This window comes from Carettochelys insculpta, chromosome 6 (assembly GCF_033958435.1).
Source record: "Carettochelys insculpta isolate YL-2023 chromosome 6, ASM3395843v1, whole genome shotgun sequence".
Taxonomy (NCBI): domain Eukaryota; kingdom Metazoa; phylum Chordata; order Testudines; family Carettochelyidae; genus Carettochelys; species Carettochelys insculpta.
Genome location: NC_134142.1, coordinates 54,258,932 through 54,283,483, shown reverse-complemented (window position 1 = coordinate 54,283,483; position 24,552 = coordinate 54,258,932). Strand labels below are relative to the sequence as shown.

Sequence of the window (24,552 nt, the reverse complement as noted above, 5' to 3'; positions counted from 1 at the left end):
GCTGAAAACAGAATTGAAAATGAATACCCCGGGTAGAAACTATTCCCCGTTCTGGACGGAGTGCAGCGTTTGAACGGTGCACGTGCCATCTTTAGGGGATGACCTAACACAGTTCCCTTGTGTCTGCATCACTCATTAGCTCCGCTGTTATCTCTGGCGGGTGGAATGGCAATGAAAAGTCCCTGCCCGTCCTTGGAGAATGCGTACAGCACGTGGCAACACACATCTATGGAGCCAGCGGCAGGCGGGGAAGGCAGGAGCGCAGGGGGAAAACGCCCCGCGAAGTTAGGGGGTCCGTTTCTTCAAAGAGGCTGGGCACACCCAAGAGAGGGAGGGCGCTGGGAATGAGGCGCAAGGGGAAATCACAGGGGAGGGGAGAGCGCCGGGGACGGGGAGCTTGGTGCAATCTAATCGCACGATGCGCTTCTCCAGGGGGAATTAACTCCAGTGCGTTACCTGGGCGCGTAGTGGAGCCGTTTCCAGCCCCCTGTGACGGGGGCAGAGCCTGGCCCGTCTGCCCCGGCACTTCAGCCTGCCCAGGGCTAGGGACACGGGACGGGCTTTCCCCGGGGGGTGTTAATCGCTGGCCCGCACGGGGTAGAGCTTCTCGGGGTGCCGCTGGCTGGTTCCCCTCGCCCACCCCCCGAGCCGGAGCCGGAGCCGCGGCTGGCTGCTCTCCCCAGCGGGCGGTGACGCAAGCAGAGCCTACTTAAAGGCCGGCGAGAGGCGGCAAGACAGAGCAGCCAAGCTCCCTCCCCGCCCATGCACAGCCCCGGCGCCGCGGGTCCAGGCCGAACCCAGCCGCGGGAGGTGCCCGGCCAGGCGCAAGCGCTGCTGGGCGCCCAGCGGCCGCTGCTTTCCCTCGCTCGCGGGAGCTGAGCGCCCAGCGCGGCCGCGCTGCCGAGGTCCGTGGCTCTGGATGACCAGCGATGGGGGAATGGACCATCCTCGAGCGACTCCTGGAAGCTGCGGTGCAGCAGCACTCCACCATGATCGGGAGGTGAGCCCGGGCGCGCCGGGCTCCGGGGCGGGCAGCGCTCCCGGCTGCAGCAAACTTCAGCCTCGGCTCTCCCGCTCCTCCAGCGGCCGGGGGGCACGGCAGGAGGCTGGGCCAGGCTGGGGGAGCGCTTGGCGGCGCCTCCCTGTGCTGAGTGTCCCGGGTGAGATTTACACCAGCGGGAAGTGTGGGACCTGTGCCAGGGGCAAGGGAGGGCGAGCCAGTCCCCCTTCGAGCCGGCGTCTTTTGTCAGACCAGCATTGTAGGGTGTGTGTGTGGTGTGTGTATTGTTTGTTGTGTATTGTGTGTTGCGTGTGTTTGGGAAGTGTGTGTTGTGTTTGTTGTGTATTGTTTGGTGTGTGTGCGTTGTGTGTGTTTGGTGTGTATTGTGTGTTGTGTATTGTTTGGTGTGTGTGGTGTGTGTTTATGGTGTGCTCATGTTGTGTGTGTTGTGTGGTGTATTGTGTGGGGGGGTGTGTGCGAGAGAGAGAGAGGGATCATTGTTCTTTAAGAGAATGTCTCCTGAGCCGCACAGGACAGGACTCGTGCTCACACTTTCCTGAGCCTAACCCAAACCACAGCCAACGTCCCTCGGCCCCTGGCATCGAGAGCTCTGTTCAGCACTGGACAGCTCCCCGCGGTCCGGGCGGCTCAGTCCCAGCCGCGCTGCTGTCTGCTGGGCCTGCGGGGGTTGGGCCGCCCGGAACTGATGAACTTTTCTGTTGCAGGATCCTGCTGACCGTGGTGGTGATCTTCAGGATTCTCATCGTGGCCATCGTAGGCGAAACGGTGTACGATGACGAGCAAACCATGTTCGTGTGCAACACGCTGCAGCCAGGCTGCAATCAGGCTTGTTACGACCAGGCGTTTCCTATTTCTCATATCAGGTATTGGGTCTTCCAGATCATCATGGTGTGCACCCCCAGCCTCTGCTTCATAACCTACTCTGTCCACCAGTCCGCCAAGCAGAGGGAGAGGCGCTACTCCACCGTCTTCCTGGCCTTGGACAGGGACCAGGAATCAATGAAACGGGAGGACAGTAAGAAGATCAAGAATACCATTGTCAACGGAGTGCTGCAGAACACCGAGAACTCCACCAAGGAAGCAGAGCCCGACTGCTTGGAGGTGAAGGAAATCCCCAACCCAGCCATCAGAACTACTAAGTCAAAGATGAGGCGGCAGGAAGGCATCTCCAGATTCTACATCATCCAAGTGGTTTTTCGAAATGCCCTAGAGATTGGATTCTTGGTGGGACAGTATTTCCTATATGGATTCAATGTCCCTTCCATGTATGAATGTGACAGATACCCCTGTATTAAGGAAGTGGAGTGCTATGTTTCTAGACCCACCGAGAAGACTGTCTTCTTGGTATTCATGTTTGCAGTGAGTGGGATTTGTGTGGTGCTCAACTTGGCAGAACTCAATCACCTGGGATGGAGAAAGATTAAAATGGCAGTGAGAGGAGTACAAGCCAAGAGGAAATCCATATACGAAATCAGAAACAAGGACCTGCCAAGAATGAGCGTGCCAAACTTTGGCAGGACTCAGTCGAGTGACTCAGCTTATGTGTGAACTGAAACACTGTGCCAGGTGGAACTGACCCAGACAGCATTAGGGAAAGGTACATTGCTTAGGCAAGCATTTTATCAAACCACCAAGAAAACCACTACAGTATTGGAACTGCACTCACTGAACTGGATGTAAAATGCAGTGCTAAGTAAAAGACTGAAAGAAAAGCCGTAAAACCATGCTTGATCTGGCCTTACAATACAGTTACTCTTTTTAATTATCCAATATTATCTTTTGACTGAAGCAGGTTTTTGGACATCCTTAGAGTGCAAGTACAGTTGGGACAGTCTGATATTGTAATCGCATGTAGAATGATCATAGCTAAAAATTGCAAGGATGCTGTTTTAGGGGATGTGTACAGTGGAATTCTGTAATATACAATTGCAAGCACATTTTAAAAGAAGGTTAATTGCACTGTTAAGCACCTGACCATAAACTCTGCCAGTAGGTCTGTGCACTTGCATCATCAAGGATGTCTGATGGTATTTTGTCTGTCCCAGTCACAAAGTTTATTGCTGGTGTATTGCTTAGCTATTTTCTAGCATAGTTTTGTACCACAATTACACAAAGCAATCATTCTGAATATAATTTTGCCATTTTTGTTTGCCTGTCTGTTCACACCAGAGACCTTAATCATCTAATGCTAGTTGGCATCTACCAAACTTGTCAGTATATTTTTAAAAATTACCCTGATGTGCATAAATCAGATGGAACTAATTAACATTCAGCCAAGTTACCTATGGTCATCTGACAAATATACCAAAGGAACAGAGTTTGTTGCTTTTAACTGTGAATATGTCATCTTCTCTCTGCTCTTATTCATATAAGTGCCATACTTGAAACATCTAACTCTGTCTTTAGTCAAAGGGTTGTCCAGGGGTACCAACTGGAGTAATGTGGTTTTATACTCTCATTTATTTTATGCTATTTGTTTAGTCATGGCAATGGTGTAAAAAGCAGCTGGTAATTCTATTAATAAATAAAATACTTGCCTTTTTTTGTAAAACAGAATATTGTTCTTCTTTTATATCATATACATTTCTAAAAACACATGAGGTAAGAATATAAACACCATTGGACTTATTTTTTATGTATTCCAAGCTTCTCACTCATAGTTTTACTATATATTAATAAAAAGATGGGGAATTAAAACAGTCAGGTATGGCTGAATTGCTCATTAAACTAGCTCTCTGTGTCCTTAAAGCCGGATCCAAAGTCCCCTGAAGTCACTGGGAATGTTTCTGTTAACATCAGCGGGAAGTGGCATCAGACCCTTAGCTGGTTGCCAAGGCCACTGTGTGAATTGTCCTAGTCTGTTCATTGGGTTATGTCAAAAACAATTGCATATCTTCAAAAAGGAGTCCAAAGGATAGCCTCAGCAAAATGCCAGAGCGCTATAGGTCCTCCATTGGTTCAAGAACTGCACTTGGCCTGTCTCAGCAATTTAATATCAAACCATTAGATTGGTCACAAACAAGTATTAGTTAATAGTAGTTTTAATCTTGTGTAAAGTGAAACTTGACTTAATTTATCCACCAAGGACCTGATCCAGATCTCTCTAAAAGCATGCATAAAACAGGAATTGGGTATTAGAGATGGTCTTTGTAGTAGATTTCACTGTATTTCTGCCTAAAGATTATCCATGTACCTGTGCTTTCCTCTTTGCTCACACTAGATACCCTAATAATCTTTCTTGTAATTTTTATCAATTTTTAAAATTATATCATGCTTTCTGCATTCTAAATATCATCACCATCCTTTGCGGAATTTTTACTTCAACTTATAAAGCACTACAAGCTTTTTTGTCCAATATACAATGTTGTATTAAAGTTGCCTTTAACATTTTCCTCACCTCAGAAAGTTAGCTTTGATTATGAAAACCCAGAGTTGCATTTTTTGGTGGCTTTGTTGAGATTTAGATGCATACTTACAATTATTTCATTCCATACAAACGGTAAAACACAAAAGCTCTTTTTTAGAAGGGCAACTTAGTAGCAGAACTCTCCATCTGCAATATAGCAAGCTTCTAAAAATTATTGAAACATACAATTACATGCCAAGCAAATCTGATTTTCATTTAATAGACTACTGGAATGTTCTGTGACATCTCCTTTGAGTAGATTTTTGATGGGGAAATGTTCTATGCTGATAATGACAAGAATGACTTTAATGTTAAAAAAATGGGAGGTTGTATACCAAAAAGGCTTGCTCCAAAGCCCATTAAAGTTGGTAGAAAGTCTCCTATTGACTTCAGTGGGCATTGAATCAGATTCAAAATGATTAATGTTATACATAAACACTTGCGTTAGGCATCTGTGTAGTTCCCTAGCACTGTTTGTATCGATATCAGTAAAATAATGAAGCCTGAGGAATTATATGCTCTGATGCCTTAATGCAAGGTTTAGAAAAGGGATCTGTTTATAATAAGAGCAATGTGAGTGACTCAATTCACTCCAGCCATTTTATATAGGAACTACATAGTTTGTTAACTAAGTCAGCCTATGTGTTTAAAGGTGGAAACAAGATAGTATGCTGAAATAATTTGGGGTGTGACCTTATATAGCAGTACATCTGTGCAGACACAAGAGTTAAAAATTTTATTAAAAAAACCCACAGTCTTCATAACTGTTGTAATAACAAAATTTAAAAAAAAAACATTTTATTTGGTGGCAAAAGGCAGGACTTTTAAATCCGCCTTTGCTATTACTTTTCTCTTTTCTTACCATCCACTCACCTATTGGTGGGGAGAAATATTACAAAAACAAGGTCAGCTTCTGTAATCATTACTGAGGGTAAGTAAAATTTGTCATGCAAGTAATCCCATTGCTACCAAGAGCTGCAGAATCTGATCTATTCTGAGGATGATAACGAAGAGAGATATTCACTAGACAGCACAAAGTGACTACAAAGCCATTAGAAACATTGATATTTAACAAGGACTCGATCCTACTACACTGAAATCAATGGGATCAGTATTGAATATTAGGTATGTCAGAATGTGTTATGCACATTAGTATCATACCCTGTATGTTATGTTTTGTACTTATGGTCAATATTATATTTAATCATAACTTCTACGTGGGTGTGTCTAGACAGCGAAGTTAAAGCGGAATAATGTCTGCTATTCAAAATGATTTTGCAGGTGTTTACACAATGAAACCACTATTTCAAAATATTTTTGAAATCGCGGATGGTGTCTTTGGAATTTGGTAAGAATACTTACTATTCTGAAATAGATATTTTGGAATAAGAGCTGTGAGGACAGGAAATAGGGACTATTCTGAAATAAACTATAGTGCGTCCAAAGCCTCTATTCCAAAATAGGCTCTGTTGTGCCTGGAGTCTCTAATTCACATTTTGTGTCTTTTTGACTGTATCTCCACTTGCATTCATCTTTCAAAAGAGGAATGCAAATGAGGGAAATTGAAAGTGCAAATGAGGCACATATTTACACATCTCGCACTTCATTTGCATAATCCCTTTTTGGAAGAGATTCTTTTGAAAGAAAGAAAGCAGTGTAGATGGGTTTTTTTTTGAAAATAAACCCCATCTTCAAAAGAACCCTTCATCCTATTTTGTTTCTGGAAGAAGGGTTCTTTCAAAGCTGAGGTTTAGTTTGAAAGAGCCCCATCTACACTGCTTTTTCTCCTTTCAAAAGAATCTCTTCTGAAAAGAGATTATACAAATGAAGTGCAAGATATCAAAGTCAGTGCCTCATTTGCATTTTGATTTCCCTCATTTGCATTCCTCTTTCGAAAAAGGAATGCAAGTGTAGACGTAGCCCTCCAGAATAATTTATTTTGAAATAATGCTGCTGTGTAGACATAGCCTATGTGACTAAACACTTACGGAAAAATCTTATAGAATTAATGGTGATGTTATAAATAAGGTCTAGAGAACCTTAGCAGAGCTCAATAGAAAATTATTTTAAAATGATGATAAATCCTAGTCACTTTTTTAAACCTTTTAGAATTTAATAAAATAATAACCCCACAGAAAAAAACAACCCCCCACAAAAAAACCTTATACAAGATTTATATAATTCTCAATTCATTTCTACATGGGAGTTCAAAATACCTGTACATCATTTTCTGTTATATTTTAGAGAACTTTTTCCATTGTGGAATCAAAACTCTTCTACAAGAGAAATTGAACAGACTGCTCTTGTAGTCAGTTCATTCACAGAAGGGCAGCTTTTTTAGACTTTCACCTTGAAGAAAGGTATGGCCTTTTAAATTACTTGAGAGAAATGTGCAGACTTCACAACTCCAGTGCACGGGCACATCAAGGAAGCAGTATGATTGATTTTAGTTCATTTTACACTAGAAGAAGCAGAAGGTGGAGACAGACTCTGAAAACTAGAGAGGACAGACTATTTTCCCCATCTAATAGTTGGCAGAGTAGGACACTGGAGTTGTGATTTAGAATTATGAGGAAGATGGGAATAATAAGTTAATGCTAATTAGAAGGCCTTTATTTAGCACCCTGCTATGGAAAAGGAGTAGAAAAGAGATGAATGTGTATGAACCAGCCCCATTACCTCTGATGTCAATGGCATACTTCTTACAGCTGTCAATAGGAGCAAGATCAATCCCTAACTGAGGAGAATCAGGCTCATTCTTCAATTATATTAGTAATGGACATCACATCATTCCTGTGCTACTTTTCTTTGACCTAGCACTGTCACTAGTGTCTCCTTGGCTGCATCTAGATTTACCTTGAAGGTCGACGGACCCTGGAATGTGCCATTTTGTGCACGTGCTAAATGGCACCCCGAAAGATGGACCCAGATTGGTCAATCTTATCTGGTAAGTGTAGATGTAGTCAAATGTTATGTTTTGCGATATGACCTTTCAGGGCTATCTAGCTAGTGTTACCCGTGAGCCTGGACTTAGACTAAACTACAACTCCAATCCCTTTAATGACAGAGTACTGGGGATGACCTATACATAACCTAAATATTCAGGTGCGACTTGTGTTGAAGTATGTCACTGGAGTGGATTGTTGTCCCTGAGATGAGTGTGATCAGATGATAAGGGCCTTCAGAACTCTATATATAGTTTTGCAAACAGCAGCAACCCATATATCACAGAGCACTTCAACCAGGACGTTCCTTTGTTGCCGATATTCTGGTTTTGAATATCGGTGTTCGATTGTTTTAAATCTGTAAATATACATAATGTTTGTACAGTGTTATTTAATATATCAAAAATATTCACATAAGTGTTATTATTTACCACTCTTAGCATTCATGTTACTTTCTTTCCTAATAAGACTGATGAAGACAGCACTGCAATTCTTCATTGCATTTGTCTATATCACCTTTTGGTAGTGCTGACACAGGGAAATTGTAGAGCCAAATTTTCAACAAGATCAATATGCACAGATCCAGTGAAGTCAATACATCCTCATTGATTTACACCTGCTCAGGGCCACACTCATAGAATGAACCCTCTCATAGTAAAGCCTATTTTTCATTCCCCCCCCCAGCTTATTCCCTGTGGTGGGGATGGGTGAAAGGAGGGAAGGAAGCTTGGATAAGGATTTAAATTATGTTTAAAAGCAGTTACATGATTTGGGACTTTCAGTCAATGTCGCCAAAAGCAGATTTTCACTGTATCTGATTTCACTATGAATAGGTTTCACAGTACATACTTAAGCACAGAACTGATATTTAAACCAGTTGAAGCAATGACTGGTGTATTTCAGTTGATATATTTTAAAATATGCCTTTAAAGAAAGGTCAGAGGACTAATAGTTGAACTTGAATCAGTGTATATTATGGACAAAAGTGTGATGGGTAATCCAATACTTTAATGTTTTGTGATTTATTGAAAGGCTTTATTTGGGAATGCCAGAAAAAGACATTCCCAGTTGCACAAACTAAAGCACAATCAAGTGGGGATGGTTTTTGAAGAGATGGTTTCACTTTAGATCATATATTTAATGTGCTAGATCTAGAAGGTTTTTTTTTTGAGGAATCTGAACTTTAGCCAGGGATTTTTTGAAAAATATATTATGATGAAAGGTTATTCCAAGGAATAGATTAAGGAGTGTTTGAAAACAGCAAAAAAAAAAAAAAAAAAAAGGTGTTTTGAGGACAGCCCAAAAGGGATTTATCGGTATTAAGGAAAAATTGAATTACTTTTTCCCCAGTGTTCCTGAAATTGCTTCAGACATCCCATTATCCATAGTAGAAATAGGAGCATGTTTTGACACATATTAATGAAGAACTGAACAAAGATCCACTTATTATCCCATTCATAAGGAAAACAATCTTAGACACTACTTTGTAAATGTTTTTCATGTTCCTAAATGGTGCATTACAGTATCTCAAATCATCATGAATGCTGATATGCCCCTGGTTGTTGCTAGCAGTTGAAATTCATGGTATCTGAGATTTTTTGATCATCTCAGGTGGCATCAAATTCCTCCTCCTGGCCTGATGATGGAAAACCATACCTCCAATATCCTATTTCCCCACACATCATGCGATATCCATGGGCACAGATATGTTACAGACACATAAACTGATGTTGCTGAGGTCAGATGTAAGGTTTTGCGTGACAGGGTGATTGGGAGGAATGTGGCTTGTGCACTGTGTTACTGTACACTTTGCAAATGTATAAGTCTTCTTTATAAAGGGGTAGAGCCTGTCAGTGACAGTGATGAATGTGATGGTTTGGGGAGTCAGGTATAGTACTTTCTTACTTTTCCCTTAAGATGTATTAACTGGTTTTACCAAAGATTTTTCTCTAAGTGAAAATGTATATATGTTATTCACAGAGAGACAAAGAAATGATAAAAAACTCCACATTTGGCATTCCCCCATGCCCCCAAACATGTAGGATTGGAATGTGTATAATTCATTTAGATCTCCTTCTGAATGTCTCACCTGCAAGTGGGACTATTTATAAGAAAATCAATTTATCTCTTTTCTATTCCATTTCTTCTCTTTGGTGTTCCAAAAGTTGAATATGTCAGATTTCTGTCTAAAGGAACTATTAGAATGTCTCCTTTTGAGAAGCCGGCAGAAACAAACATTCAGTGAAATCTTCTGGATAGGATACAAATGGGGTTCAATTTTTTGACACCAATTTCACTGCATCCTTGGTATTTTTCTGCTTAGAGCAAATCTTCTTGATGTAACCTTCTATTTAATATTCCAGCTATTATTTGAATTATGTCTCCTACATCCAGGGATGCATGTGGTTTCATTTTTTCTCCGCATTAATAAAAATCACATGAAACTGTGTATATTTTAAATCTAATGATTATCAGCAAGTGTAATCTATTTCTTCACCGCTTTTGGTATAAATAGGGACTAAATGATACTGTATATTGTCACTGGACCCATACTTGGAATTTTTTAATATCACTTTTGTAGTTGGACTTAATTCTCCAACTGTAAATAGCCGTAGAATTTTAGCAGACTAACGGATAATTTGAAAGAAACCTGGATACAAACACTTCTAAAAAAACAGGGAGTTTAGCTTATGACACTCCTATTTTAAAATCTTCCAATTAAGTCAGAACCCTGGTATGTCTCTCACATCTTTATTTCAAATAAGAAAATTCATAGAATGTAAGGAACATCAGAGAGATCAAGGTGGTTAATGTTACAAAACAAAATGAAGTGTATTTTGGAGTGAAGTAGGTTTGTAAATAGATTATTAAAAGGAATCATGGAATTCACCCAACTAATAATAATTATGCAAATTCACATGTATCACTGTACATTGCATTCATTCTTGGCAGGCACAAGGGAGACAGTCACTTTCTGATCTATACTGTCAAGTGCCTTTCTGATAATCAATGAAGCAAGTGTCGATGTTCTTGTTCTTTTGTCGACATTTCTCTGCTATCAATCTCAGTGCCGATAACTGCTGTCTGGTACTTCTATCTTTCCTGAACCCTGCTCACTCATCTGCTAGGTGTTCTTCTATCTGCAATCTTAATCTCTCCGTCAGTATCATTATCAGTACCTTCCTAGGTGACTCGTTAGGGCTATCGTTCTGTAGTTTTTGCACTCCAATGCACTTCCTTTCTTGTGTATTGTCACTAACATGGATGTTGTCCATTCCTCAGGTGCCTTCCCTTCTTTCCATGCTATATTACATACACAGTGTATTTCCCGAATCATACTTTCTTCATCGTATTTAATCATCTGTCCCACGAACTTATCATTTCCAGGACTATATTGTTGTTTTTTAGTTATTTCACTGCTCTTTCTACTTCCTTCTTCAAAATATCGGGCTCACTCTCAACGCTCACGGGTGATAACGAAAGATTAGAAGAGAAAAATATTGGCATTCAAGAAGGCTTGTTATAGAAGGATCCTGATAACTGGATGGATGTGGAAGGTCACGAGGGAGGAATTATACAGGAAGATACAGACAAAAGAGAACCTAATGAAGAAGGTTATACAATGTAAGTTACAGCTATTTAGCCATATTTGCAGAATGAATGACAAACATAAAGTCAAGACCCTGGCTTTTAGAATAAAGTATGGTTCAAACAGAAGAGGCAGACGCCGTGGAGAATGGGTAGATGATATAGCAGATTGGTGCAGAGCTAATATACAGAAACTAAGCCACTCTTCAATGGAAAGGGAAAGATGGAAGGAAATAGTGAGAGAGACATCAGACATCAATGGGCAATGAGCCCATGGTTGTTGTTGATAATGATGATGACAAGGGTGATATATGTTACTACTGAGATATTGCATCTTATATAACATTTTAATTGTACATTGAAATGAGCAGATTTAAAATTTTGAAAACATTAATGAAATTACCTCTATTCCCCACCTCCAATTTAATCTACCACATACTGAGGCTACTGCACCTCTGAATATAAAAGTTGCTTTTCTTGTTTGCCGTAAACTATTGAACTTTGTCTTACTGGAAATCATAAGAGAATGTGCTTTAATTTTACAGTGTGTTTTAATATGAACACTGAGAGATAAAACACTGTTAGTGGGATCTGTGGATCTGGCAGAAAGATTTTTAATAACCTTAGTGAGAGTCATGCAGCTGAGTCTTAGTGTATTGATTTCAATGTTTTTGTCACTTGATGTTTACCCAGCATCATGACTTTTCTATTGAAAATGAATACAGTATTTCAGGATCACTTTAAATTGGTTAAATTTTGAGGCCTTCTTCCTTTCATGAAAATGCATGTTAGATAGAGGCTATCTGGACCGCAAGAGCATATGATTATATAAGCATATCAGCTTTGACTCAATGAAACTGTCAAACCATAGGAGTAGTACTTCAACTGGTGCAGCTATTTCAAATGTTTGGTAAGAGTTTGTACCAACCAACTACTAGCTGTATAACACTAATTTTTCTCCAGCATTGAAAATTCCTGCAAGCCACATGAAAACTGTTTAAAGACACTTTAGTAGAAGCTCAAGTTAAATGTATTCCAAAATTTAAAAAAAAACGTAGTAAGAAAACCAAGACTGTGCCACCATGGATACACAACAAAGTCAAAGAAGCAGTGAGAAATAAAAAGGCATCATTTAAAAAGTGGAAATTAAATCCTAGTGAGGAAAATAGAACGGAGCATAAACTCTGGCAAATGAAGTGTAAAAATATAATTAGGAACACTAAAATATTTTTTTAAGAACTAATAGCAATTTTTAACTACATCAGAAGCAGAAAACCTGCTAAACAGCCAGTGGGGCCACTGGACGATTGAGATGCTAAAGGAGCACTCAGTGATGATGAGGCCATTGCAGAGAAACAAAATTCGTTTGTTGAATCAGTCCTGAGGATGTGATGGAGAGTCCAAGACCTGAAGTCACTCTTTTTAGGTGATAAATCTGAGGAACTGTCCCAGACTGAGGTGTTATTTTAGGAGATTTTGGAACAAATTGATAAGTTAAACAGCAATAAGTCAATAGGACCAAATGGCATTCACCCAAGAGTTCCACAGGGACTCATATGTGAAATTGCAGAATTACTAGCTATGATTTGTACCCTAACCTTTAAATCAACTTCTGTACCAAATGAGTAGAAGATAGCTAATGTGACACCAATTTTTAAAAGGGACCCAGAGGTGATCCTGGCAGTAAGACTAGGAAGTCTAATTTCAGTACTGGGAAAACTGGTTGCAACTATAATAAAGAACAGATTTGTCAGACACAGAAGAATACAATTTGTTGGAGAAGACACATAGATACAATTTGTTGGAGAAGAGTCAAAATGGTTTTTGTAAAGGGATCATGCTTACTAGAATTTTGTGAGGGGATAACAAGCGTGGGAGTGTTGGTGGAGAAGTGAGAGGAGTACACAGAGCTACTGCTCAGACACCTCAGTGTACTATAAGGAGGCAGTTGCCCTCTGTAGCAGTTGCATCCACGCATTACCACAGAACCTTTTTGTGGAAAGTCAGTTTACTTTAACTTTCTTAAGGGAAGAGGCTTTGCCCTTATTTGAAGAACAAATCACAGGATACATTGAGCAGTCAGTCATTTAGGCAGTTAGCTTTTTTCTGATCTGATGGTAGCTTTTTCGCTGTACATAACACTCATATGAAACTTACTTGATTCAGCTTCTAGTATTGAGCTGCACTAGTATTTTTCCTTGCAACTTGAAGAAAGAATTGAATTCAGTGTGCATTGCTTGGAACTGCATGTGGTCTTCTGTGATGGCATTATCATTTTCAAGCCAACGTCTTTTTAGGTTATTGAAGTAGTACTACCAAACTATTGTTGCCGTGATTCATAACTGTATTGTTCCACTTACACACCAGTGTAATGTGATGAAAAGCAGTGAAGTCACCTTGCTGTAAAAGTAGAGTAATACAGAGGGGAATCAGGCCCCATAATTATGAACTGAATATCTGGTCCAATCAATTTCATTCTACAACACCATGGCACATCAATATTATCCTTTGATCCCTGTGTTGACTTCCAAGGAACAGTGAAGCAAATTCAAAGTCTCAGTCCTTACCTTTAGAAGACCAGTCCAAGATGATGGAACAGAGTCCCACGTTAATTCACAAAGTGATTAAGGCATTATGTAAACCTGGCTAGAAGAAGAGGAGTGTGACATATGCTCAGCAGTTTTCATGAGGCCTTCTCATTGTCTTGCACGGTCAGTCCCTGCATAAATTTGAGTCAGTTAAGGAGATAATTCTAGTGCTAAAACACATGAATGTTACCACCACCTGCCCCTTTACCCTGGCACCATCTGTTGCAAGTGGACATCCCACATACTACTAAACTAGCTGGGTATAGGCAGAATCTAGTGTCTCTCTCAAGTCCTGCTTACAACTGGTGATGATCTTTCCTTATCTCTGAGAAATGTCCCCCCTGGTTTTCAGAACTCAAAGCACTGGTAACTTAACTGTTTCAATCCACACAGAAATAAATCAATGAGTATGCAGTGCTTCTGACTGATGAAAGAGTAATGCAAATAAGTGTGCAGTTATCTAAAATGACAATTTATTAGATTTAAGCATACACAGACATAAGTAGTAGGATTAGAACAGCCCACAAATAACTACCTAGAATCTGAGATGGTAATAAGTAATTAACAGCAGGTCAACAACAGCTGATTGCTTCCCTGCTGGAGGGAAAAAGTCTCTCAGGAAAGCTTCAGAGAACTGCTCTGAAGTACACTCTATTATTTACTCTTTTTTGTAACTAATTTATAGAAACCATACAGGTCATAGTGACCCCTACCTTTCCTAAATTTGGAGGGTGACCAACTGTCCCATATTTGCTAGGATGGTCCCGTATTTGGGACTATTATTTGGGAGAATTATTTTTTAAAAGGGACAAATAGTCTCATATCCACTTCTCCCATTCTGATGAGCAAGATGCTGCAAACCTGAAGTTAGTTTTGTTCTTACCTCCAGAAGTCCTGCTTAGTCAAATTAACCCTTAACTAGGAGTTGTTTTATTTTAATAATTCATGGTGTCCGAATGCACACAATATAGCTGCAAATATTTTGATCAATATCTGGGGTACTCTACTGAAGTCCAAGTCAACACAGATGTGCCCCCACTTAAATATTGTGTCTCTCCTCTTGCCCTGTACCCACTCTGAGATGATGCAGTTCCAGCAACCATGCTGGTATTCCTGTGCAGAAATTCCACTGTTCTGTGGGGTTGGCCTCACAGATGGGATATGATCAAAGCTGATGTTTCTAGATTGTTCTGTGATGGCTTCTCAGTAAAAATCCTTTAATGAGGCATTACGTGTCTTTCTTGGGCAGGGTAGCTAAACAAAATACATCATAATAGGTCTAGTTTGAGCAAAGTTTTTTGTTTGTTAATCATATAACACAAAATGGAGGTTCTACTACAAAATTAAGGCTATAATCAAAAACTGAGTTAATAATTTGATTCAGACATTCCCCACTCTGTCATAGGTGTATTCTGAAAAGCCTTCATCCAGAAATATTTGGTCACTGCAGAAGGGATGATCACTAAGGGTTCAATTCTGCCTTAAGAAATCTGAGTGCAGCTCCTTGTAGAGTCAATGAGAGATGCTTGTACTAAGCAGAAGGTGGAATGCGGTCTTAAGTACAGTTGGTAAGTCATAATTATAACACTTAGATAAGAGAGAGAAAATATTAAAGGAAGTCTTTTCCAGCAAGTTCTAGTTTTTATTTTTAAATATAAACAGGGGAATTATATAAAATAGCAGCTTCCTTGTACGTGTCTTGCTGTTAATGAGCACGTTATGCATTTATCTCTTATTTAATTATATTCGTCCTTGTTATAACACCTCCTTCTAACACTCAGATCCCCAGAATGGTGTTATAATGAGGATGAATGTACTAAAATCGATAAATAACCTTAAGTGAGAAGAAGCTGGAGTAAAAGAATAAAATCCTAATTAGTGGAAAAGGAAATGAATAAATTCTCCACAAATCATTTAAAAAAGCTTTATTAAATTTTCAGAAAAATGCAAAGAAGTCACAAAAATGACATTTAAATGTATACAAAGGATGTGAGTAATGATATTGGGACAATGGCATGCAAACATGCACATTGGTAGCTTTATTGTTTAACTTCTGTCTTTCTTAAAAGGCTCTGGCAGTGATTTAAAGGGCTTGGGGCTCTGGCTGCTGCTACTACCTCAGTAGTGGAGCCATCTAGGAATCCTGGGCCCTTTTAAATTGCAGGGCCCCAGAGCAGATACTTTGCATTTCCTCTCACCACACATCAGTGGGCCTGGACAAGCGACATTAAATGGATACAGACAGGACAGAACAAGGAAAAAATGAGCCAAAGTAGCCTAATGACACAAAACAGACACAGGGTGGTGGAAGGGTTGTGTCAGAGAGTCACTAGCCCTTTTAACAGGGAGCAGATACTATTCATCTGTGATTGGTCTTCTGACACCCAGTTGGGTTTAAAAGAGCACACTTGGGCACTCTGGGGAGAGGGCCAGGTGAGCTGGACATCTACAGCGCTGAGATAGATCCTGAATAGGGTAAATGAGAGCTCCATGGCAGAAACAGGGAAGCTGCTGACAGCAGAAAGCTCTGGGGGTACTCCTTGGGAATAGGGAGGAACTGGCAAGGAGATCAGCCAAAGGACTGGCCTGCAGATTTTCCTAGTGAGGAGATCCAGTGTGGGGAGGCTGTTAAAGGTTGCGAGACTAGATGAGGGGCTAGCTGGCTGATGTCTACATGCACATTCAGTGCTGGCAGGTTGGGAAGGGCTGAGTCATTGGATTGTATTTGAAAGCAGAAAAATGGGATTGGTCAATCTCAGATAGCTGACATGGAGACTGTGGAGCCCTGGAATAAGGGCAGAAAGGATCTGGGAACCCAGTGCTGGGGGATTTATAGGTGAGTGACCTGGAAGCAACGTCCTTGGAGAAAAGAGTGGAAAATGTCTTCATCTTTTTATGGGAGAACTGGGAGAACAGTTTTACTTTGGAGGTTCTATTAATACAGTATGTGAAATAATTCTGCCCAAGGTTAGGCTTTGAATTGAACAATAGGGGAGATGGTGCTCTAATTATGACAGGACTGAGGAGATTTTGGAGTGCTGTGCAACAATCTGAAGCGGGGTAATGCATCAGGAGGAGCTGCCTTGCAGTGCACCCTGTGAGCAAAGTGTGCATATACAAGCAGAGTGAACAATATGATGGCATTAAATGCTACATCAATTCCGTGTTTTCCACCCCTGGACGTATTTAGTTGAGAGGAGATTAGTTAAATGGAAAGAAAAGAGACAGAAATGAGAGGGACAGGACAGGGCAGAAGAAGAGAGAGTAGGAGAGGCAAATGTGGAGCCAAGTGGAGGGGAAGAGGGACAAAGGGAGGATTGGCACAACTAACCAATCAGCACAGAGAAAAACAAATTTGGCCCTTGGAATTTACTGACTATTGTGGCTCATCAAAATCTCACTGAATTTTCATTTGTGTTTTTTTTCTGCTTTTAATTAGAAATATAATTTTTGAAAAAAATATAATGGAAAATTCAAAATGTGGAAAATCTTGATCAGCTTTACTGACTGTCACACCATCTTATATATATATATACAAAAGCATGTTTCTGCTTTCTAGTTGGATCATGTTAGCAGAATAGCCCTTTGGTTTATTATTTCAAAGCAGAATTAATCTGTGTTGTTCTTTAAACACACCCATCTGAGTCCTTACTCATCAATTAGATACATGTAGCAAAGCTTAAAATGTCCCATGTCATAAAAGAACCTTTAGGAACTGTTTTCTTACAGAGTCTACAAGAGTCTTCTTGAGTATTTTTTCACTCTTCTATTGCAGGAGGCAATCTGAGGTTCAACACTTCTGTAGAAGACAGCAGCTCACTATCATGCCTGTTTTCAAAGGTAATTAAATTCTGATTTACAGCATTTATCATCTTGAGGATATACACTGGATAATATAATAAGATGAACATTTCTTATTGGAGAAGTCAGTGTCTAAATACTAATAATGTACATTATCAGACATGGGCAAGATTTTTGTCACTTACTCCATTGTAAAATTGGAGTAATGCCATTGAAATACAGTACAATCTCACAGTTATGAGTACTGGAGTTATGAACTGACCACACACACTGTATGCAATCAGGCAGCAGCAGAGACCCTGCCCTATCTCCCCCAAGAGAAGCAAATACAGCGCAGTACTGTTTAAATGAAAACTAGCGTGGAAAAAGGGGAAACCATCATTTTTTCTTCCACGTAGCGAAGTGTCAAGCTGTATTAAGTTAGTGTTCAGTGGTAAACTTTTGAAAGAACAACCATTATATTTAGTTCAGCATTACGAACATTTCAGACGTGCAAACACCTTCAGTTCCTGAGGTGTTTGTAACTCTGGAGTTCTAATGTAAGTGGAATTCTTTTGCATTTACTTGAGGATAAAGGAAAGCAGAATCAGGAGCTGTATGTAAAGCCAAACTGTAGCAAATAATCAGAAAAAATGCACCATATGTTACATCCACTCTGCATTCTAATTAATTGAACACCACAAGGAAGTGACCAGAGGCTAAACTTGGAAACGCTGCTACCACCCACATGAAAGCAATGGGGTTGCATGGATGTTATCAAGAGAAGTACTTAGCTTTAACAGAAAAAATATAATTCACTATTTTCCCACTTGTTGTTTTTAATCATGTTTTTATTCACTTCAGTAGCTACCCATTGTACTCTGCCTCAAGTCCTGTCTGTTTGCTGGATCAGAAAGAAGGCTGAGTCAGCTTAAACTTAGGCTATTTATCCCCAAAATATGTCATTGTCTTTTGGTCTCTGAAGAATGCAATTTGAGACAGTATATGTGAGCCTATCCACATCATGGTTGTTTCCTGGTGGGGTTGCAACTTGAGTGAATTTGCCAAATTACCCTTCCCCTCAGTTCCTGGAGGAGCACCAGTCACATTCTCTCATGGAATTACATAAAACTCCTAGGCTGTGTCTGCAGTTGCATTACTTTTTCAAAAGGGGTATGCAAATGAGGGAAATCAAAGTACAAATGAGGTGCAGATTTACATATCTGGTACCTCATTTGCATATTTTTCTTTCAAAAGAGCTTATTTTGACAGAAGAAAAGCAGTGTGGACATGGCTCTTTTGAAAATAAACCCTCACTTTGAAAGAACCTTTCTTCCCATAAAGGGGCAAAACTTCTGAACCTACACACTTAGGGTAATTTTAGGGAATGTAATCAGAGTTCTGTCTTTTTGTGGGTGGCAGTTACTGGCAATGCTTTGAATGTGTCTTTTTATTTTAAAGTCAACAAAGATTTAAAAAAAACTGCTCAAAAGCATGATTACATTTTGTGATTATTCTTAGGTAAGGTGATTGAAAAGCTGTTCTACTTGTCATTCGGATAGTAATGGGGCAGGAAGAGAATGAGAAAGAGAATCATAGGCTATGGCCATGGGCTATGGTAATGTGGCACTTGGGGATATGCTAATGAGGTGCTTCCATGAATATGCAGTACCTCATTAATATAATGGAGGCCCTGTGTGCTTTAAAACTGCTGCTTTGAAAAGCATGCTGTCCATGTAGCCGGAGGCCTTTTGAAATGACCCCCAATTTCGAAAGCCCCTTATTCCTATTTGGTTTTGGGAATAAGGGGTTTTGAAACCGGGGGGGGGGGTCATTTTGAAAGGCTCCCAGCTACACCAGTAGCATGCATTTTGAAACCGGCAGTTTTGAAGTGCACACATCTGCCATTATGCTAATGAGGCACTGTATATTCATGGAAGCACCTCATTAGCATATCCCAAAGTGCCACATTACCATAGTCCATCCAAAAGGCGGGGTTAGGTTGGCCACAGCCATAGGGTTGGAAGAGACCTCAGGAGGTCATCAAGTCCAACTCCCTGCTCAAAGCAGGACCAGCCCCAAGAAAGAACTAGAAGAAACTAACTTATTTAACTAGAACACTTGAGCTAAAGTAAAGATAGTGATCAGGAGGCAAGTTAAGGTTCCTCTTAGTTCACCACCCAGTCCTTTTGCTAAGTCCCATGGAAGAGAAATGACTGACTTGCTGACCTCCAACCTTCTCTGAATAGTTGAAAAATCTCAGCAGGTAACTCAGAGTGCATCTATACTTATTGGAAAACCAACCAGGTCAGGGTTGATCTTCCTGAATTCAATTTAACGTGTCTAGTGGGGATGCACTAAATTGAACTATCAGGGCTGGGCAGGTGACCCTGGTACATCTAATTCTTGTGAGGAGTAAGGGAGATTGACAGGAGAGTTTCTCCCATCGACCTCCCTCTTTGAGTTTGGCCTAATAAGTTGATAACAGAAATGTCAATTGTGGAATGTCGATTCCAACTATAACAGCAACGAAGGGTCCTGTGGCACCTTATAGACTAACAGAAAAGTTTTGAGCATGAGCTTTCGTGAGCACAGACTCACTTCATAAGATGCTGGTCTTAGAAATCTGCAGGGCCAGGTATAAATAAGCCAGAACAAGGGTGGGGATAAGCTTTGGCTAATTTATACCTGGCCCTGCAGATTTCCAAGACCAGCGTCTGATGAAGTGAGTCTGTGCTCACGAAAGCTCATGCTCAAAACTTTTCTGTTAGTTTATAAGGTGCCACAAGACCCTTCATTGCTGTTACAGATCCAGACTAACACGGCTACCCCTCCGATACTTGATTCCAACTATGCAATTGTCATAGATGGAACTGTGTATCTAGGATTGACTTTCAGGTCTAGTGTGGACTTTTCCTAAGTTGTTTAGGGTAAAGGAGTTCCTGAAGCAGTTGACTGAATAAAACAGTTTTATCAGAACTGCTGCATGGGATGTTTTTTTGGAAGCTAGAGGCCTCTGTAATGAAATGGATGTGGCAAACGCTTTCTTCCTCAAGTTGTCATCCCATGTCACAGTGCATCAGAGAAAGCAATTGATGTAAAACACACAACCTGCAATGCTTTCACCTTTGTGGTATACCTGGTGTGGTTGGGCTCTGTTTTTGGCACTGTGTCGTCTCTGCAAAAATAATATGAGCTCAAGTTAATCTGGGCCAGGCTGTGATGGACTCTGTGGGGGTGTGAGAAGTTCATTGCCCACTGCTTTCTTCATGAAGGGGCCAGACATGAAAGTTGTGACTCCTCCCAGTTGGCAGCCCTAGAGTGTTAGCCACCCTCATGGCGAAAGAAGTGGAATGACTGGGGGACATACCATCATCTTCTTTGTACTGACTAGCAGAGTCCTTTGGGCATGTGGGAAAATCTCTCTGAAGGCGTATAGCAGTATGCACACTTCTCCTGTGGGCTAAGGAATTCCAGAAGGGAGTGTGGTGTCTCAAGGCACAAAGCTTCCTAGCACTCTCACTGGGGTGGTACCTCTGTACAATGAGCTAACCTTTGGCTACGACTTAAAGCCATACCAGAGATGTTCCATTTTCAAGCCAGGAACTTGGCTGGAGCTATGCCAGTTTACACCAGTGAAGGATCTGGCCAATGAATTTCAAAATGTCAGTAAGGCCAGGTCACAATTTCAGTTTGTTTTATAAATAATAAGGCTTTTAAAATCCTTAAAAATCAGCCCCTGGAATGGTCATAAAATATATGTCATAAGCTACCCCAAGCAGGAGAAAAGCTAAATAAATAAAAAAATAGATCTCATTATTTGATTTCCATAAACACATATAGGCAGAAATTGGAAGGTGAAAGAACTGGGATTTCTAAAAATATACTCCATATGTAGCACTGTGACACCTGATGAGAGCTTGATAACAGGGGGAAAAAAAGTGTGACATCTATTCACTTGCAGTCTTCTATACTCTGTGAACTGGCTCAGTTCACTGGGTTACCATTTACCAACCTTGTGGCATGCCACTTCAGTTTTACCATACAAAGTCAATGTGCTCACTGAGACTCTCTTGAGGAACAGGTTGTTATTTTGGGTGGCGGGCATGTATTGTTACACTTAGTTAGTATGCTTTTGAACGTCAGCTGACTTTCCAAAACGTGCTCAAAAAAGATAATATATTAAAAAAAAATTAAGACATTTTCATTTAAAAATGCCAAAAAGGAGTTTTACTTGTTCATTTTTTGCAAAAACTATTACCAACATTTTTCAGTTAAAATTTCAGTTTTTTTAAATTTATCTTCTTTTCTTTACCCAGGCTTTTAACTATTTTTCCTTTTTACAGAAGGGAAAAAAAGGGGCGAAGAAAAAAAACCAATAAAATACAGAAAACAAAGAATCATCTTCCTCTCTCTTCAAAATGACTGAATTTACTATTTTCTGGAGTTCCATAAAAAAGTAAAGAAATATGTATTTATGAACATTTCTTATTACAATAAACAATCATATTTTTTCAATGCAAAAATCTTAATCTGAAAAATTTCAGTCAGCCCAACTGCTTTCATTTCTCTGTCACTTATCTGATGTCAGTTGCAGCAATGAAGGGTCCTGTGGCACCTTATAGAAAAGTTTAGAGCATGAGCTTTCGTGAGTTAACTCACTTCTTCAGATGCTCTTCAACTGATGTCAGTTGTGGCTACTTTATCCTGGGAGAGGTGAGATCAGAATCTATTCCCTTGTCTCAAATTGTCTGCTATTATGCATCCATGCTCGTTGGTGCTAGTGTGTGTTTGAAGTGTGGTGGGAGGGATGTGCTATGTCTGCTACACCTTTGAATTGTAGGGCTCAACCTAAACTCAGAACAAAACAAAACAGAGGTGTGCTACTACAACGGGACTCATGCTGTAAAAAGCAGTTTATTAAATCCAACTGATTAGTCCACTTATTTCCTAGTTACCTTGTGCCTGCATGTGAGTTAGTGTGTTTCACTGGTGTAAAGTGATTGTATTCTCAGTCAAAAGCCACAGAACCTTTATAGCAACATTTTAGGGTTACAAAATAGCTGTAACAGAGCACACTTTTTAAATGTGTCTGGTTCTGCTCCTGCCAGCATCTGACTCAACCTCAACACAGACATTGAGATGGAGGATTTTATCTGTTAATGTAGTGATACAAATGGCTTGATATGAGATATTGAGGAAGTACCACTAACACTTACTGGGAACAAAAGAAGTGGGTCTGCCCCATGAAAGTTTATCACCTAACAAATTATTTTGCTAGTCTTTAAAGTGCCACAGGGCTGCTTTTTTGTTTTGTGAAGATACAGACTAACATGGCTACCTCTGTGACTGTGAGCAAAACAGCTTTATGAATATCAACACTCATGAGGTTCTTTGTCCATGCAATATCATATGAAATACTGGGCCTGTCTAACTAAATTGGAGTGTATACCTCCTTTATCTCAGGATTTTGGTTGATGTTGAAATATTAGAGGTTTATTGGAATGGCAGTTAGCAGGGGCAGGGAGGAGGAGGGTTGGAGGCTGCGACGGTGGTGGGATGCTAACGCTTCACTTCTGATTTATGTCCCTATTTATTTTTAATTATTTCTTAGCAGGGCTGAAAACAGATGTCACCAGGCACTGGGGCGTGGGCTCAGCTCCTTCCCCTCCTCCCCAGAAGTGGCAGGGCCTTGGGCAGAAGGGGCAGGGCTCAAAGCAGCCAACCCTCACACCACTCAGACCACACCGTGCCTCAGCCAGCCAGCCCTCAGCACTGTCCTGGGCTCAGGCAGCAATTTAAAGGCCCCAGGGCCCCAGGTCCTTTTAAATCACCACAGCCCAGGGCAGCTGTCCTCTCTGCCCACCCATCGGCAGCCCTGCTTCTCAGTTTTCAGTTCATTTTTCTCTTCTGGATGATCCCTGCTAGATCTTTGCACTTACACATTTAGATGAAGCGGGTCTTTGCCCATGAAAGCTTATGCTCCAAAATATCTGTTAGTCTATAAGGTGCCACAAGACTTCTTGTTCTCAAAGCTACAGACTAACACGTCTGCCTCTCTAATACTTAAACAAAAGAGAGTTTGCCTGTTAAAGAAATCTAAATGTCATTTGAATGCCACATCTGGTTCAGACAATACAGTCATGTCTGTCTGGCTATGAGGGCCACTCCTCACACTGTCATGTTGTAATGTCCGTGGGTCACATGACAGTGGCATGTGGTATTGAGCACACATTGTTTTATGAGGGCACAGGGCTCTGGAGCAATGCAGGAGATCAGGAAATATCCCCCTCAATCTCTTGGGAAGTCTTCAGGTCCAGGACTTGTTGCAAATTTTTCCCCTGCTGTTTAACAGGAAACCTCCATCCTGTCTTTCAACAGACACAAGCTCTGCTTCTGAATAAAATATTTATTTTGCTATTTATTTATTTCTTGGGTTCTCCCGTAGCTACAGTCCTGAACACTCCATTCCTTTCTAGGTTGAATGGCCTAAGAGTTTAAAGAAAATGATGGGGAAAAGCAACATGCTGATTCTCAAGCTTTGCAGCTACAGCCGTCAAACAGTAAGCAGGCTGTGGTGCTAACCAACTTGTGTTCTATTTATTTGAGCATTTGCTAAATGCATAAGATTTCAACCAGTTATCAGCCTACTGTAATGGATTGCTGGGTGAAAAGATGGTTTGAGCATTGTGCATACATTATTTTATGAATTGTGCTGTTTTCATTCAAATAACTTGACAATATTTTGACATACTATGTAGTCAGAGGATTACTGTTTATCCAATAAATTATTTGCTGGATGAAAGCCATTGCTTCTTTTGGGCTTCATGGTTTTCTGTATTTGAGTATAAAGGATGAATCTTGTGTACTTACATTACAATGTTAATGATTTTAAATGTATTCTAATTAGTTGTCCAACTTACACACAGGGATAGAAACATGGGAATGGAAAGACATTGTTTTAATAAGTATGTCAAATGCATTTTACATTATGAGTTGCAAATATATATGATAATCCTATAGGCACTTACACCTGGGTGTATATTTACTTCATCTGGGTTGCATGAACATATATTTTTACGACGTTATTTGGTCCCATGGCTTTATCTGCTGTTACATAAAATTTCCAGATCATTCTGATGGTAAAATCCATTAGGGGAACAATGCATATATCAATATGAATTAATTTGAGTAAAGTACTGCAAGATAGAATGTAATGACACA

General features: G+C 40.4%; 1 protein-coding gene across 1 annotated transcript; it reads left to right on the top strand.

Moving 5' to 3' along the window:
• Positions 1–929: 929 nt before the first annotated feature.
• GJD2 (gap junction protein delta 2) lies at positions 930–2,569 on the top strand. The gene is made up of 2 exons (XM_074998826.1): positions 930–1,000; positions 1,726–2,569. Exons 1-2 carry the CDS (start codon positions 930–932, stop codon positions 2,567–2,569), a joined length of 915 nt encoding a protein of 304 aa, XP_074854927.1.
• Positions 2,570–24,552: the final 21,983 nt, after the last annotated feature.

Excerpts from the sequence above, each read along its gene's own strand:
- GJD2 (XM_074998826.1), top strand. The coding sequence starts at position 930 with ATGGGGGAATGGACCATCCTCGAGCGACTCCTGGAAGCTGCGGTGCAG. Across the intron at positions 1,001-1,725 it reads CACTCCACCATGATCGGGAG|GATCCTGCTGACCGTGGTGG; the intron begins GTGAGCCCGGGC and ends TTTCTGTTGCAG.